Here is an 18,744-nt window from a genome sequence, read left to right as displayed (position 1 = left end):
ATCACATTTTCACTGCAAAGCCTTATAGATTATTTAACAGATATTTAAGAATTATTAATGTTATTTAACTAGCTGTTTTTTCCAAGTTCATATGTGTACAAAATAACTGACAAAAAGATTTTGAAGACAAAAAATGTAAAGTCAAATACACAAAGGACCAACATAGTGTCATCACAACTCAAAATAACATCTGAAACTTGTAAATAGAATTGTATTATGTATTTGGCCTATTAGGTATTTTATGTATTTGCCCTTTAATAAATTATTTAATTATTTAATAAATACTTTCCTTGAGGTACTAAATGAAACTAAAATTCTCCCAATAGGTCAGGGAGTTTTTATTTCTTGTCCTTTTGGAGTAAATGTACTGTTTTTTTTTCTGTTCCTGCAAAAATTATAAATACAGTAATATGCTAATTATAGACCAATTAAATGCATCTGCAGCCCATTAAAAAGAGAACAGTAATAGCTCTGTCTGTTTCAAGAGAATTACCAGTAGAATTGTACAGTGCTCGTGGGCAAGATTCTGCTGTATAGGAACCAAGTGAACAGACATGTCTCCTACAAAGCCTTTATGCATTTAAGATAGTAAGGAAAATTCAAACCACAGTTAAAGTAGTTTTCAAAGGGTTATGTCACATTACATAAGTAGAAGCAGATCTCAAAATAATATAATTAAGTATAATTGTCCAACATTAATGGATATTCAAACTCTGCTTATTTTTGTTAGTTCAGACTTAACAGCTAAATTGGCAAAAAGCTGCCATGCCGTGACTTTGTTTTTTGGGGATCAGTACCTCATAATAATCTCTCCATCTCGTGATCCTTTCAGAAATTGTTCAATTTTCATGGTGATGGCGTTCAAGAAAGATTTACACACACCTGAAATTACAGAGTTAACCCTCATATAGGGGATTTTTAATTTGATAACACTGACTTTAATTCAATTTCACGAAGGAACAACAAATATTTTATATGAGATTTTTTCTATATTTTTCATGCAGAGGGTTGTATGCATTTTGAGAGCTCCTACAAACCATTTTGATTTTGGTAGTCAGAACAAACAATTGATTTTTTAAAATAATACTTCTCATTTGATCTATAATTCCCTGTTAGTTTTTTAATTTACCCTTAGACTCTGAAAAATAAATAACAGTCAATTTCACATCTCATGCACAATCATAGAAAGTAGGTTCTAGTCATTTGTAGATGCTTTTAAATTCATTCGTTTTACTTAAACAGGCTGACAGCAGACATTCAGTAACCCTATCACCAATTGTCAGCTATTCAGAGAAAGTCAACACATGCCATTACATTAAATGGCTGTCCAAAAACTCATTTTTGTGTAGTTTTTGTGCTTTGTCCAAGGACTGCTTTGTGCTTGACGTTTTCCCTGCAATTGAACCTGGTGTTGAAGTTTCTTTCCATGACGTCTTCTTTTTCCGAAACAATGGAATGTTTTGTGGTTGATTCGTGGCCAGCAGGCAAGTTTTACAGTTGTACAATGATCTTCATATAAGCGTAACCAAAATGTACTGCAGATATTACTTATAAGATTATAAGATCCTTGGCACATTATACTTTAAGCCAAAGTGCAAAAACCAGTTATTAAACATCTCAAAACATGTGAAGTGTCCAAAATGTATATACTGTTTTGTAAGGACTTGCAAGGTAAAAATCTGCACTTACAGTAGGTGTTGCTGTTGTTTTTCTACATAGCACTGCTTGTGCATTATGACTGCCATTAGCTCTTCTAGTGCAAAGTACATTTTCTTCATGCTGAATTGCAAATATCTTAAGCACAGGTAAGCTTTGAAATGACTATTTCCTGCCTCGATGGTTCATATAATCTTTTTACTAATTTTTTCCAACATGAAATTGGAAGAAAGTTCAAAGTTGTTTCAATAACAGAGAGGAGTAAGGATACGGTCATATTGACTCGGGGTATGAAAAATTATATGTTTAGAATGAGATGCACATTTTAAATATATCATTCCAGAAAATAGTTTTAATTATCACGAAAAATACAAAACTGTGTCATGTATTCAGTTAAGAGTTTGTAAGCACATGCACCATTACACATAATTCATTTCGTGGAGCTTGCCTGCATTAACTAGCATTCTGACATAACAACGATAACCTAGATTTTTACACATACAAATTAAACAAATGTCAACTAAAAGGATGTATTAGTGATTGTAACAAAAAATGCAAGAGTAAAAGATTTCCACATTATAAAAAGGAAGGTACTTTATTACATTTTTCATAATAAACATAAATAATACTTTGAGAAAGCATATTTTCAATCTTTTGCAATTCAGTTATTTATTGGTTTTTTGGGACATTGGAAAGGTGGTTCTTTTGGCTTGATATTCGCCAGAAACTGGTTGCTCAACCTAATTCGGAACAGCATTAGAAAGTTGGGAGAAACTACTTGGTGACAGTGCTCTAAGACTTAGACCAAAACAAAAGTAACCCCTTAGTTTCTTACTGCTTTCCACGGATGTTTACTACTGAGACATTCATTTTCCAACTGAATGGTCAACGGTCATTTCTGTGTTTTTTGTCCATTCTTCATCCCTCATAAGGCCTTTCCCATGATGAGCAAGCTCATGAAGAACACCATGATGAAGAAGATCCACATGAAGAAGCGGTCCATGACCTTGGCCACCTTCTTCCACTCACCAGTCCTTTTCTGGGTGGCCCTCTGGTCTCGGTAGAAATTGGCGATGTATTCAATGTTCCTTAATAGCTGCTGATGGTGGCACAGACACTGGGCTTTGCAAACTGCCTCCTTACCTTTAACACTTCCTCCTCTACCATTCAAGTCTCCGTGGTCTAAACTGACAAACGTCCCCTCCTCCTTCCAGGAGCCGTAGGTTTTGGTGGGGTGTTCCCCACCAGAACCATCAGGGCTCACAGCCTGCTCTATCTCGTCTTTGAGAGCCTGAATCTTTTGAGCCAGGCCCTCTTGACTCCTCCTCACCTTCAGCACAAAGTCGTCTTTCCTGGCTTGTCCATTCATGGTCCAGCCCGTGCTGGTCTGAGAACTGGGCTCTGGTTTTTCGGGCTGGGGGCTGGTGCAGTTCTCACCCACTTCATACACAAAGAAGATTCTGGCCATATACTGCAGGATGACCTTTTTGGCCCATCTGGGTACTGGCTTGGCTTCCGGGCCGCAGTGGTGGATATTCATGATGAAGATGGTCAACGCAGTTGAGGCAGTAATCATGGTCATTGTGGCAATGTAGTATTTTCCTATGGGAAAAAGAAAATAATGCTTTTATAAGGTTCGTACAACAGAAAAACTTAGAGGCATTTTTTACACTACTCAGTTCAGGTTTATGTAAGTGCCTTGAGAATGCTCTGGATTGAAAAGTGCTATAGAGAATACTGATTGATTAATAAAGCAGTCTTACTATCCATTCATCCATCCATTTTTAACTGCTTTATCCAACACAGGGTCACAGGGGATCCAGAGACTGTCTTGGCAAGTAATGGGCACAAGGCAGGATACACCCAGTACAGGGCACCAATCCATCACATGGCACACACTTGCACTAGAGCCAGTTTTTTCCAGAAGCCAATTAACCTAAAAGTATCTCATTAGACTGTGAGAGGAAATAGGAGCATGCAGAGGATGTGCATTTTACAAGCACAGGGAGAATATACAGCCTAAAGCAGCCCAGGAATTGAACCCAAGGCCCCTGCTAATAACCACTATACCACCGTGCCACCTCATATTTATCATGTCAAATGTAATTCTTCAGAAGGAAGAAAAATCTGTTTGTTTTTAAGTGCCACTTGTGACAATAAATGACTTCAAACATAAGAGTGGTCACAAACAAGAGATGGCCATTCAAACTCTCTAGCTAATTGATCTGAGGATCATTCAGCTGTTTCTTGAAAGAAGCCAGGGTATCGGCTTTAACAACATGGCAGCGTAGCTTGTAATACACTCCCCTCCTATACAGTTCCATACTTATTCCAATTAAAGAATGCAAATTAAAATCAGAAAGCTTCCTGATGATAGCCAGTGAAATTAAGCATTTTCTAGCACTGCACAGAAATGAACTGACATATTTTTTCAATTCATTAAAGGTTCAACCATTAGTTTAATATACCTGAAGTTACAAAAATGTAAAGTTTACATCAGCCCCAGCCTTACATTATTCATGCATCTATTACCAATTTGGTCCTGAAAATAAAATAATCTGAACCTAAAGGATCTGTATGTCAGCCCTGTTTTGTTCTCATTCATATCTTAGTATTATCCCACAAAGTAATTCAGTATTCTTATACTTTTTGAATAGTTAACCACCTTTGCTCAATGTTAATGGCATCATGTTGAACTCATTGGCTCCTGTATTTCTACATACCAAGTTAACAGTATAGAATTTTCATCTTTACAATTTTTTCATGCTATATTTCAAATTTTTGTGAGAATTCAGAGATCTGGATTTGCCTGTATTCCCACTACAATTATAATGGTCGATATATTTTATATACAACTTTAGTCACTGGAAAATCAGAAACAATTATTATTTACAGCATATGTTTCTGTCTCATTTATTTTCACTTGCACTGAAGTTGCTGACTGCAAAGTAAACACTCATATATGAGTTTCTTCAATAAACAAAACCATTGTTTTAATACAAATGCAAAATCATAATACTGAGAACATTTTGTAAGGGCAAGATGCTTTAAAAAGCCTGTCGCTGACTAGTTTTAAATCCAATATCTCCCCAGGTCTCAGCCTGTCTATAACCCTTACCCATATAACTAGCCTTCAGATGAGCCAAAGGAACTGATGAGTCTAACTGACTCACCAATGAGTGGCACATTCTCCGAAGGGGGCATGCTCTCAGCAACCAGCAGCTGAAAGACAGTGAGAGCCAGCAGCACAGTGACTCCCAGGGAAACCTTCTCCCCAGAATCTGCAGGAAGGTAGAAACCAAGCGGGGCCAGAAAGGAGATCATGACACAAGGGATGAGCAAGTTGAAGATGTAGAAGGAAGCCCTCCTCTTCAGATTGAGAGTGTAAGTAACATCGGGGTAGGGATCAGAGCAGCAACCGTACAGGATAACACTCTTCTTGGCCGGCATGCCTAGGACCTCCCACTCCACGTTCTCCACGAAATCAGTCAGATCCCCGGTGTCCAGCGCATTCAGGATATCGATTTGATTGCCATTGTATGTCCAGGAGCCAAAGGTCAGCCGGCACTGCTGGGCATCAAAGGGGAAGAAGGAGACATCCACCTTGCAGGAGCTCTTGGTGATGGCCGGAGAGTCCCACATGATCTGGCCATCATGTCTGATCACCACGTTCGTCTCCATCGAGCCCGTGAACTGGTCATCGGCGCTGAAACACAGAGCAGTCACACAACCACCTGCTGAGAGAGGAAGGGCTGCAGAACTAGAAGTGGCATCTCGATACCCTGTTGTAAACTGAATGCCCAGGTTGTTGGTTAGGGGTTGTTCACTTTTGTCTTAAAAGTCCTGCCTTGGTGTATAATATAAGTAAAGACATTAAATATAGCTGAATTGTGAAAGGACAGGTGCAGTATGTAGAGCACAATTTCAATGGCATTATGTACCGTAACTGAAAGACATAATTCCTCATAACCAAGCCTCTAAATTAACCTCACAAAAATGACTGCAATGATAGATTTTTCAAGTTCAGACGATTCTAGCATTCATTTTTGCCTATGTGGAAGGCTTGCCTTTTACTCTGTATTGTTTGTGTGCTGGGTCTTTGAGCAAAACAGAAAGTCCCTTTGTCAGGGACAAGCAGACGATGTACACTATCATGAAAAACCTGCAATGCAGTGAGTACCCCCTGTGAGCCAAACAGAAACAGCATGAATTTTTAAACACAAGCAACCCGGTATACTGAAAGGCAGAGCCACTTGGGTCAGAAAAGAAATCACATTGATTCACCTGCATCATCAGTACTGATCTTCAGACTCTTTCATTTTTGTTTTTCATAAACAGCCTTGCTGTTTTAAGTACGTTTATGCAGAAACCCAGGTTTACTTTTAAAAGCACATGAAACTTCATCAATTATTTTTTTATTATCTAGACCTCTGTAAACATTACACCCCCAAGCTCTCATCTACTGTATGTAAAAAATGCCAGGAGCACTTAGAACTCCCCTAGTGTCAAAGCACACAGGATTCAGTAACAAATCTGTATTATTGTCAAATGTTACACCAGCATAGAGTGAGAATTATTTTTTGGTATGAAACATTTAGTTCTGGAACCACTGTTGACTCCAAATGTATTCATACCTTTAATAAAAAGTAAGTGAAAGCTGATTGTTCACACAAAAATAATTGGAAGTGTAGATTCAGTATTTGTTGAATAAACAATAATTTAACATGAAAAACTGAGATATCCAGTATTCCTTCCTATAGCATTTTAAATGGTTCAGACCCGTCTCAATAGGGATATTTCACCATTTCTCCATTTAGAACGTCTCCCGTTCCTTAATATTATGCAGCTTGTTAATGTCTTTAGTTCATGTCACAAATACTCTATTCATGGATAAGTGGATCTGTTGTGGCTAAGGATCTGCACCTGTGGCTGGAAGGTTGCTGGTTCAAATCCTGTGGCCAGCAGAGGAATCCTACTTCGTTGGGCTCCTGAGCAAGGCCCTTAACCCAACTGCTCCAGGGGCGCAGTACAATGGCTGACCATGCACTCTGACCCCAAGCTTCTCTCCGTCTGTGTGTCTCATGGAGAGCAAGTTGTGGTATGTGAAAAGATGAATTCCTAATGCAAGAAATTGTATATGGCTAATAAAGTGATCTTATCTTATCTGGATTGCAGTACAGACATTTTATTGTCCAATCAGGAATATTAATTTTATGCTCCTTTAACCATGTGTTACTAGGTGCTTTGGGTCTTTTTCATGCTGTAAAGTCCACTTAGACCAATCTTAACCTTCTAAGCAGAAAGAACAACAAGATTACCTAAAATACCCGATATACATTTGGAATCCACCTGTCAATAGATTCTAAAAAGGATACCAGAATCATAGGCTTCAAAATATGCTCTCTCTTTACAGAAGGGATGACATTCTTTTTAAACTTGAGATTCACCACTCTGTGATGATCTTACCACTGATGAGACTGTCCAAAATTTCATTTTGTATTTCACCCAGCCACATCATGTGGTCCCATCTGACCTGTAGTCAAGTAGCTGTTGTTTGGTAGACTCACGTCTTTACTTTTTATGGTGCTATGGGATTCTGCCCCAAACACTGGAATCATTAAGTGAATTTCAAATGGTAGTTTTTGAGAGTTTTGTTTTTTTAACCTTCCCAGTTGTTGCCATGACATTTGAGTAAAACTTCCTTAGCTTCCCTCTTTGGTGGGATAGCAAACATCCCACTGAGCTTGATCTCAGTGATGACCTCTACAGTCATAACTGGCACGGCCAACATATGGAGATCAAATAACAATTTGCCTGTGTCTGACAATTCTCCTTTTACCCTGTGCTGATTAATCATGCAAACTTTACTATTTCTATGTGCAGCCTCCTTTTATATCTACTGACTACCAAATAAATATAACATATAATATAATGTTTTCAAAACTTCGAGAACCTACAATACCACATGACCACAGAGCACTACTGTAGTACATTTCCAGCAAGTATTTACAACGAATATACAGGGAGTGAATAAATTCAAACTTAGTGTATTTAGGAAAATATAGAATTAGTTTTGACAGATTTGTGATTCTTCTTACTGTCTTATTTTTTTTCATATTTGCATAAATGTTCATTGATGCAACAGATACCAAACACATACTTCATTTCTTTTCTAAATCCAGCTTTCAGTTTGATTATATCAAAGGCTTGGACAAACTGAAGACAAATCTGTTTGTTGTATTAGGATTGAAAAATAATTTATCGCTGGTATTTGAAGATATGAAATGTTAATATGAAATCCCATTAAAGTAGAGACATGTTGGAACTGAAAACCCCTCTACAGGAGATTAATCAAATAATGCCACAGACCAGATAAGCACATCAGTTAAATACCATTTTCTCAGTCCCAAATATCCCCTGCTGGCAAAAAAAAAGAGATTTGTACATAAATTGCACTTCTGTTCAAATTTGGCCTGTTCACAAAACCTGACCAGTAACAAAACAAAAATTATTAAATATATGTATGTACTCACAGTCATCAGCCACAGCGCCATGGTGGGTTTCTGGATGGAAGCAAAGGCACAAGGAAAGCAAAGGCAGAAGAGCTTGTCTTCATTACTTGCTCCCTGTTTTCTGTTTTCTGCTTTTTATCAATTCGTTACTCTCAGAGTGCTGGAGACTGTTTTATCTGGATCTGAGGAGTGGTCGTGTTTTCGGTACACTTGTTGTAGGCTCTGTAGCCGAGCTCTGTAACTGCAGCTGTGGCATTGAACCAAGGCAGCATTTACAGAAACAATTCTGTGAGTTTTTATATGTATTGGGCACTGCAAAGATCTACAAAAAAGACATTTCGGCAGACAGTACTTCCATTCTATGGTCCGGCATGCTGCTTGTGCCTGTGCAGTTGGCAGTTCAGGCACATTCAGCTCTACAGTTAATAAGCTCTCAATGCCTGTGAAGATGTTTATTTTTTTGTTAATTCATATTAGCTATGTTTTGAATAGCTTATGCAAGATAGTACATAGGGAGAGTCTTGCTCTCCCCGTATTTAACTTTACTTGAATTTTTTAAGTATTGTCTTAATTCAGCAACTGGCAAGAGTAACTGCTTTATTGCCTCCAAGAGGTTACACAGGCAGACCTTCTGAGCTTCCTCACTATTATTTACAGTGTTAATACATTACACTGTACATAAACTTCAGTCTTAACTTGATTACTTCCCACTGCAACACAATATGTGTTGCTTGTAATCAATCCTGTTTTATGCTCAAGTAATACCAAACCAATTGTCTTTTGTTACATATCTGGTAAACCCCTGTAAAAAATCAACTTTATCATTTGTTTTTTACACTAAAAATTAACATGAAAATGATTGTTCTTGACTGTGAATTTAAAATCTTTGATTTAAAAAAAAATATTTATCTGACACGATTTTCTATTTTTTTAGTCTTGACAGCTTCGTGTCTTCTCATATCAAAGCCTCCTCACTAGGGTATGTTATTTGTAAGACAGAAATATCAGAACTTACAGTAAGGCAGAGCTGAGGTCTCTGCACAATCTGAGTAATGTTGCTGTAAAAAGCAGAAATATTCAGCTGTCAGGACACTCCCTCGAAAAAGGAGCTTCTAGGAGTGTCCTCCTTGTGCCCCGACAATGTGGAGGGAGAGAATGAGGAAGGAGAGAGGTGTGGGGCGGACAGTTGAAAGGATGGGGATCAAACCGATGATCTTAATACCAGTCCGACCTACTTGTTATATAGGACTATATCAGGTCTCCATACATAACTACTAGGTATGCGGATGGTATCAAGTCCATCATAATCATCCTTATTCCAGGTGAGGTATGCATCTATCCACACCTGTCGGATCCACAGGTATGCTGTGAGGATCTGGTTCCGCTCATCCTGAAACAGAGAGGAACACTTACAAGGACAAGAGTCTTCTTTATGAGTCTGTCTGATACTTACTTTATTGTCCCAAATGGGAAATTTGCTTTGCAGGCAGGTAAAGACATAACACATTACACACTATATTTAACACACAAGGCATTTAACAGATGTACAGTACGATGAAAAAGAAAATATATAGACAAAGTAAATATACAGTCAATGATCCAGATTGAGCAGGTTAATAGCTGTGGGAATAAGAGAAGATTTAGTTCTGTTGCTCTTGAATCTAGGCAGTCCAAAGTAACACTCAGTTGGATGGAGCTCAAATTCACTGTACACTGGGTGGTCAAGGCAGTTAATGATTATATTGGGCTTCTGCGCCATTTGCTTGACGTAAAAGCTGTAGTTGTTGTTGTTCACCAATAATTTTGCTGGCTACATTCACAATCTTATTCAGTCTGTTTTTATACAGATACACATTCTATAGGGGTTAGCATACCAATAATCCAAAGTAAATATTAATACTTTAATTTAATTTAATATTTCATTAATAATTTCACATAATGTAAATTAATTCTCTTAATTTTCATTTTATGCAGGTATGCTACTGTGGAAAAATGGCATGAATATGGCAAATTAATTTTAACCTCTAGTGGCAACATGCAATGGATTAACCAATTTAAGCAAAGCTGCTCTGCTGGTGCAGCACTTAGACTACTGAAACCGTGCAACAAAACCACTTCCTGATTCTGAAGCATCATGGGAACATTCTCACCATGTCGATGATCTGGGACAAGGTGATCTGCAGAGTGACGTTCATGGCTTTATCGGTGTCCTCCACTGGCCTCAGTGCACTTGTGTAGTTGGCAAACAAATCATTCAGCAGCTTGTGGGCATATTTCCCTTGGGCACCCCAGCAGGCTGTCACAGAGAGAGTTTTCCCCATTTTAGAGGCATATTCTGGTAATACTCCTGTCTGCAATAAATTCTTTCATTGTCTTCCTTGTTAAAATCACCACCTAGGTATGTATTTGTTGAGGGACACAAAACTAAGGTATTATATATTTAAGCAAGAATAACACTGTCTCAATAATCATGATTCTTTGTGATCCAGCTTCCAGTTCATACTAAGTGGTTTAAGAGGTTGCATGTACTATTATGGAGGCAAGGTAATTAATTATGCACTTATTCAATTAATTTAATCATACTGGTTCTTGTATTGCTTACAGTACATGTATTATCAGTTGTTAACAGGCCCAAGTCCACATTCATTGTTGAAGTTTTCTGTCTTGATTCCATTAACAGTACTTCAATTCCTATGAGAACAGAATGTTCTTTAAACATCACTTTAGTTTTCCCTAAGAACTACATTTAATGCCAGCTCTGTGAGGTTCTAAGACTCACAGTCGCTGCTCTTTTCTCTTTACTGTAAATGCAGTTATAATCTGAACTGCAAGGGTGTTTTTGGCACCAGTAACACTGAAATCACGATATTCTAAAAATATAGGACAAAGTGCGAAAATACTTCTGTTTGAAGTTGTGTTACATCTTCTGCACAGTTTGCTCCATATTTACAAGAGATACTGGTAAATATGGTAACTGGTAAAGATCCAAAAGCAAAACGGTCAATATTGTAATGCAACAGGGGCTCAGGCGGGCGCCCTTGCCGCATTAGGTCGGCCCCGCACCGTCCATGGCTCAAACCCAGGACTCCCGCGTCACTCTGCAGCGACCCAGCCCGGTGAGCCAAAGAGAGACCTCTCTACAGCCTGGTAGCTGTAGTCCTGCTATCACAGGGAAGGGCGGTGACGTCACCTGCTCTGGTACGCCGGCTCTTACACAGTGCCTGTCGGCCGTAAGCGTTACAATATTCAGTTCAGAAACAAAGAGACTATGAAAGCAACTGAACTAGACGATCAATCCATACAAAGACTTCAGTGAATGGAGATGAAGGTACATTGACAAAATTGAACATAATACACAATTATTATTAAATGTACCACAGAGTTCAGATGCTGTGAAAATTCACATCTCACAAAACATAATGGCATTAGACACCAGGCAACTATCAGAAGCACATGTGTCTTCACAACAGATGGCCCTGGAAGATTCTAATCACAAGGATGGATTCAGGAGCAGATTACATATCTGTCATGACTATGCATCTGTGGAGATCAGGTAAATCCCTGCATTGTGAAGCAGCAGTAACAATTATGACATCTTACTGCTACAAACAGCTGTAAGTCTCATTAAGTTCTCTGTTGTCTGTTTATGTCTCCATCCATATGTGCATTCCCTGGGTATCAAAATAAATCACTGCATCCTAGGAGACATCTGTATAAAACCAAATGGGAACTCTAATATGTCCCTTGACATTTCCAATTATACACAATAATCTTTGTTAATCCCTTTTGAATAACGATGACCACCATAATCCTTAAATACCAGAAAGATGCCAAAGCATATTTGTTAAAATGTCACTGTTGTCCAGCCTGCACCACAGAGGAAGTATTTGGCTTTGTGTGGCTATTTCTTACATATGGTATCATATAGAAAAAGCCAATATTAATCAATTTTATTGCTTGAGGGGGCCTTCAATTTAATAAAAAAAATATCAATTATTATTTGTTGAAACCTCGGAAGAAGAACATAAGTATTCTTTTGCCATAAGTAATTATACCATTTGGATGGTTTTGAATTATGCTTCCTAACTCTCGTAGTTAAGAATAATATAGTTAGTGGGAGCAAGGTCTTCTGCCACAGCCTGTTACAAACATAGCAGATGATAAGCCTTTTTGGAATTTATAGATTAGAAATTACATTCTGCGCCATGTGGCATCAGAAGATGCCAACGACAGCTGAAGGATTACTGCACCATGGCTCAAGCCATATTATGAGAAAAAAATGGGTCATTTGCTGGTTAACTGGTTACCTGACTTAGTTGAGCATGCAGTGCGTTCCCCACACAGAAGGACAAGTCTCTGCCACACACCTCTGCTTCTTTAAAGTGGAAGGCTCATATAATGAGAAAGCGTATAGTAGGTCTGCCTACATGCTAATGAGATATGTTTACACACCACTGCTGCCAGATATGGTATTGGCATTCTCCTTCCTAGAGCCCTGTTAAACTAATATCACATCAATTTTGAAAAGAATAGAGATGTTATCCCAGTCTCCTGGACAAATTCCCCCCCGGTCTTTACCAATCATGGCCCTCTGCTAATCCCCATCAATCAATTGACTTAATTACTCTGTTCTCCTCCCCACTGATAGCTGGTGTGTGGTGAGAGAACTGGTGCACTATGGCATTATCCAGGTGGGGCTACACATTGGTGGTGGTGAAGGAAAGTTCCCCATTGCCTGTAAAGCGCTTTGAGTGCGAGAGTCTAAAAACTTGCTACTGTATATATAGTACATGTAAGGAATTATTATTAATTTCAAACTTTTTTTCAGAGGCAACTGCAATTTTTTTTACATGAGCGTGTTTTATAGTAAATTCAAAGTGTATTACCAATATTACAAGCGTTTCTCCGATAATTGCTGAGGTTTTACTGCTGCAGGGAAGTACACACTGGCCAAGCACATTTAACTCTTATAGCAGCCCTGAATATGAAACCTATGCTATTTCCTGTGTACGGCAGAGAGACCTTTAACATAATAGTGAAGACTTATGAGAGGTTCAATGACAGTATAGCTTGTAAAATATTGCTCTTTGCCATGCTAAGTAATTAGAGATGTTCAATTCACAGCCTTGCTGGAGTGTGTCCCGATATCATTATTCCTCAATACCTGGCATGAACATTCAGATAGAATCACTGTAAAGACAGGGAATAACTGTGCTTCAGGCTTTCTCATTTGTACTATCTGGGGAAGTTTGATTCTGAAAAATAGGGCTTGCAGCAGTATAGTCAGTCAGCAATTTACACAAGCACTTTCAATTAACTGATTCCAGGGGGACTGAAGACTCTAATCCCTAATGAGGCAGTTAACATGCCCATGATGCACAAAATGCCCTTCACAGCTGGACATGATGAGACATTATTTGCCTGAACAATTCAATAGCTGCCATGACCAGATGGATAGAATTGTCTGGATAGAGGTGTTTATATGTCTCTTTACTGAAACTGTGTTAGGTTTTCTCTCTTGGTTCTTTTGGAAATGAAACAAAAGGGATCTTACAGCATAAGAGGATATGCAATTAAAATAGAAACTAAACTTTGTATTCTAGTACACAATTGAAAGCTGAATCATTGCCAGGATTTGACAAAACCAGATGCTGGCACTGCCTGCCTTGCATCACTAACCCCTTGTGAGACCATACAGTGCGCACTGGATTACATGAGATCACCCAAAACAAGAGGCTCCAGAGCTGAGATCCAAGGGAAACAGCTGTGGGTGTGTAGATGAAAAGAGACATGGATCATTTCAGATAATCCAGTCAATGACATCAGAATCACACAGCACCTAGACCAGGCACATACAGTACAGTATTTAGAACAGACTTAACTACTGTATGTTGCGTGCATTTCTCCAAAGTTACACTGAATAGCAATGCATTTTTTTGCTTAGGATGTCTTGATGTATTTATTTTTCAGTACTAGCTTTGAAAATATTATCAGGAGTAAAACTGGAATAACGGTAATAACATGACCATTTGTGTAGTCATAATCTTAATAATAGCGGTATTAGCTGTTGACTTTATAATTATTATTGTTAGAAACTATAGAGATTGGTCTAAATCAACAATTCATTAATAGTAACAATAATAATTTTAGTGTCTGCATTATCGCAACCTGGTTTTAATGAAATTGCATGACAGCTTATTGAGAACACGTGTGACTGAAACACTGACTCTCAGAGCCTAGACTTGAGTGGAGTAAAAACTACCCTCCATAGAAGACAGCTGAAATATTACATGCAAAGCCATCTTCCTGGTTTAATATCAAATAACTCATTAAGATTACCAGAAAGGCAGAGCACATGTTTATCTTGTCTCACAGGAAAAGGAAGTTACCTCTAAAGGATTCAGTTACAGACACCACAGATCATGAGATCAGCCCATTGCATGTTGTACTTTATACCAGTTGCTTTAATCACAAGTTTAAATGTCAATGATTTTTAGATGCAAAATTGAACAATTGTGGGGGTATTTTTGTTGGGCTTTAAAGCTGTTTTTGCTGCTATTCGCATACAGTTATGTAAAATACCATGTCAGATCTAATTTATCAAAGTGAAACAAGTTGATACTTAACACTTGTTGAAAAGCTGTCTGTACTTTGCAATACTGAAAAACAATGTCTTTTGTCTGTAATTCCTCTGATGTGATCTGAAACCACACATAAGCTTTTTAAAACAGCTGCATGATGAGCACTTCAAAAACTCTAATATTAACTTAGAGAGTGGATTTATGGGACTATACAGTAGGTACAGCATAGATGTCTGCCTTTAAACCTTTCTTACTGAGAAAGCTGTATTTGTGCAGGTCCTATTGCTGAAAGACTCGAATAAAGCAGGCAAAGAGAGCTCTTCTTATCTCCTGAATGAGCAGCCTTAAGCCAAAAGCTTCCAATTTATCCCAAAGATCAAAAGAGACAGGAACATCAGCTTTCCAGTCTACTCATCATTAGTTTAGTGGTGAAATAAGTCACATCAGCAAGGTCAGGTGTTTTGTAATATTTCACACTTTTATGAATGCTTCATAGTTCTGGCATATTATATCCTTGGAATAATGAATAGCACCTATTATATTGTAGACTGCACAGCTCTCTTATTTTCCCATCAGCTCTGGGAAGTTGAGTCGAAGAACAGAAGAGGCATTTCCCCTCATTTATTTATTTATAAAGCATAGCTACAGCACCTGGTGGAAACTTCTTATCTTGTGGTTAGTTTTAGTATCTGGTTATATTATGTTAAGAGAGTCCTGAGCACTAATTATTTACAAGCAGGTAAGGGTTCACATTTCTGGTACCAGAGTTCCAAGCTTTTTCCTGGAGCACAGGACATGCAACATTATTTTGTAAATGAAATTGAAAGATATTTCCAGTAAAACCACAGCCCATCCTGGCGTGCACATATGATACCCATCATTGCTGATAATTCTTAGATTCAGAATGTGAGTAGCAGACCATTTTTTATTTATTTATAATTTATTGACTATTCTGTGCGTCTCAGTTTAAGCCAAATCCTATTTAGAGATAAACACCAGAGTTCTGATGTTTATCCAGAGGATGAGGAATCGACAACTCTTAACAAAAACGATGATGATATGCGTTATGCCATTCTGCCCAAAACACACCTCAGCTAGCCATGCGTAATTTTGGAACCACAGACAGCGATGTCCTAGTCAGGATTTGAAACCGCAGTAAGTAAGCAATTGGAACTAATCCTTAACTATGATAGTAGCTTTAGTTTTACAAGGTATAAATACCTGACTCAATACAGTACTACCACAGAACGCGAAAACGTCACTGATATTGTACCAGTAGCAGTCTACTTTCGTAAGACAAAATGATTTCTTTGACAATCAGCTTTTTCATAGATTTAACCTATTAAAAACATCTAATGAAAAAATAAAGATGCTCTTTTGATAATTTTGTTAAAAACAATGGTTAGTTGACTCAAAATAAATACAGTATAATAAATACAATGGAATGCTAGGTAACTTCTCGTAGTAAAGCACAACAACGTGGGGTAATAAAATCAAACTTTGAAGAAGATTGTGTGCAATAATATGTGTACTTCTCAAAAACTATGGCTAACAAATGACCGCAATTCCCATTTTCACACATCTAAACAGACTAGCAATGTAACGCACAATGCGCAAAGCGCTTCGAAACTCTGCTGCAGGATACCAAGACAGAAACGGTAATCAAATTCAAACTGAAATTCAAAATGAAAACGGACAATACCTGGCAATAAATTTAAACAGAGGAGGAACCGCAGGGTTACTCTCACTGTCCATACTCTCATCTTGCTGGAAACAGAAAAAAAAAACTTTTATTCCGTCTTCAAAATGTGAGACAAGGAGAAAGACGCATTGGAATTGAACATAATATATACTGGAACTCGGGAGCGGAGTCGCAGAGCGTAGTTCTGGACAGGCAGAAAGGAGGGGGAGGAAGAAAGAGAGAGAAAGGCTTTTTCCCGAGTCCTGCCTGGAGAATGCGTTGCGCTGGTGGTGAAGAGACGGACGAAGAAGACAAAATAAACGGGCTTGATCGCGCTATCATGTGTTCTGTCTGCAGGGCCCTTTATCGTTATGACGCAAATGTCCTTAGTTTTCTTTTTTCTGGGGCCCCCATGTCTAGCTATCTTTAGCACATCCAACCGCCACCGCTGTGGATTCAGACGACATAAAACGATACGTACCCAGGAATAAAAAATATTCAAGCTTTGTCCAAGGATTAACTAAAGATTACAGGACTATTCTGCCTCCTGTCTGGTTCATTCTTCTTTTTTTAAATTTATTTCCACCGAACCTTATTGAAACGTTGTCCAGCTGATACTCCCTGTATCATAAATAAATGACACTTTAGCTCAAGGCTCTACAGGACATCGGATTTAACTATAAAGTTATTTCAAAGTTTTAATTTTAGCTTCTAACTCTACATAAAGATATTTCTCAGTGAAAAATGTCTGGAGTCAAGGCTACTCTTTCACTGTATAGTAGCAGGGCTGTAAATAATGAAACGGAGAGAAGGGTCATTTGAATTATTTAGCAGGAGAAGGTACTGGCTAATTCCTATGTAACGTTAACCTCAAGAAACTTGTAGAAGACGCACTCATGGGGGCTCAGGTAACAAATGGTTAAAGGCAAAAAGCTCACCCAAATCCTTGTGCATAAGCAATTCGAGAGTTTTTATTGCTTGTATTTTAGGTGTAGAGTATTGTTAACTTTTATTATCTTCAACGCCAACATTTCAGGACTAAGGACAGCTACAGTATGTGCGCATCAAGTTCATTGTAAAAGGGAATATAATATCAAAGGCTCATCTGGAGTGATCAATCCTTTTTGTTTCGTAATGAAATAATTACCGTCGCCTTTTAAGCCACGTGTTACATAGTCTAGAAAGTTACAGCTAGGGATATCTGTTCCTCCTAACTAATATTTCTATATTAATGAAGAACAATAAAATATGAAAAATTGATTCATTCAGTTTTTCATATGGAGGCGCGTTTCACACGTTTCATTACACCATTTCGGATTTACTTCTTCGTAAACGTAAAATCCAAGCCATACGGAGTTCGAATGACGTAGTTGATTACAGAATCCTTCGTGTGCCAATGCTATCATTTTTATGTTAGCAATATTATCCTGCTCGAGAATATAGTTTTTTTATAACAAAATATATATATATGTAGTCATGGACAAAAATATTGGCACCCTTGCACTTTTTGCAAATACATCTAAATTTTGTCTAAAAATAAGTTGAAATTGACCAGTTATTTGGTCTCCAAAATTCTTTGACAAAAATTGACCCCCCAGTCTCTATTTGTTAGCACAGCCTTTGGTCAAAATAACGGCAATCAAGTGCTTCCTATAGCCATCGATGAGCTTCCGACACTTCTGTGCTGGCAACTTGGCCCACTCTTCTTGTGCAAACTGCTCCAGTTCTCCCTGATTTGAAGGGTGCCTTCTCCCTGCTGCCGTTTTCAGATGTCTCCCAGGTGTTCAGTCACATTTAGGTCTGGACTCATTGCTGGCCACTTCAGAACAGTCCAGCATTTTGTCTTGAACCATTCCTGGGTGCTTTTTGACCTTTGCCCCATTAATATTTAATCAGCCTCATTCAGGTTACTCTGTTCTGAACAAATTAAGAGAATTACAAAGAAGCTGCAGTACAAATTCCAATTCAACTGGATAGGCAGTATTGAGGCCATAGGAAACGCCATTTGAAAACGGTAAGCAACAACCTACAGACTGACTATAAATTACTGAAACATCTGCACCAAAGGAAATTAGGTAATAATTGCTTACACTTATATAGCATTTTTCTGGACACTCCATTCAAAGCACTTTACAGGTAATGGGGACTCCCCTCCACCACCACTGTGCAGCATCCACCCGAAATGGTTAATTACCACTTTAATTGTACAAGCTGTAGCCAGGCACTCTTCTTTAAAAAAAAAACTCATGGGATGAAGTTCCATGAGATGCTGAGCAAGGCAATCTTTGCTGTGAGTAGTAGCTTTTAATCAATG

General features: G+C 38.2%; 1 protein-coding gene across 1 annotated transcript; it reads right to left on the bottom strand.

Annotated features, from left to right (window-relative positions):
* Window positions 1–2,268: 2,268 nt before the first annotated feature.
* chrna10a (cholinergic receptor, nicotinic, alpha 10a) lies at window positions 2,269–10,489 on the bottom strand. Its single transcript, XM_088919889.1, has 4 exons — window positions 10,319–10,489; window positions 9,404–9,558; window positions 4,830–5,362; window positions 2,269–3,258 (listed from the first exon to the last, which is right to left on the bottom strand). Exons 1-4 carry the CDS (start codon window positions 10,487–10,489, stop codon window positions 2,582–2,584), a joined length of 1,536 nt encoding a protein of 511 aa, XP_088776015.1. The 3' UTR covers window positions 2,269–2,581.
* Between the last annotated feature and the right edge of the window lie 8,255 nt (window positions 10,490–18,744).

This window comes from Atractosteus spatula, chromosome 7, assembly GCF_055471065.1.
Source record: "Atractosteus spatula isolate fAtrSpa1 chromosome 7, fAtrSpa1.hap1, whole genome shotgun sequence".
In the NCBI taxonomy this organism is placed as follows: Eukaryota; Metazoa; Chordata; class Actinopteri; order Semionotiformes; family Lepisosteidae; genus Atractosteus; species Atractosteus spatula.
This window is presented reverse-complemented; position numbering and strand designations above follow the sequence as displayed.

What these genes read in the sequence shown, in the direction of transcription:
- chrna10a (XM_088919889.1), bottom strand. Translation starts at nt 10,489, where the DNA reads ATGGGGAAAACTCTCTCTGTGACAGCCTGCTGGGGTGCCCAAGGGAAA. An exon ending in TGTCCCAGATCATCGACATG is followed by an intron (nt 9,559 to 10,318) that starts GTGAGAATGTTC and finishes TCTCTGTTTCAG; the next exon opens with GATGAGCGGAACCAGATCCT. An exon ending in GGAGAATGTGCCACTCATTG is followed by an intron (nt 3,259 to 4,829) that starts GTGAGTCAGTTA and finishes TTTTTCCCATAG; the next exon opens with GAAAATACTACATTGCCACA.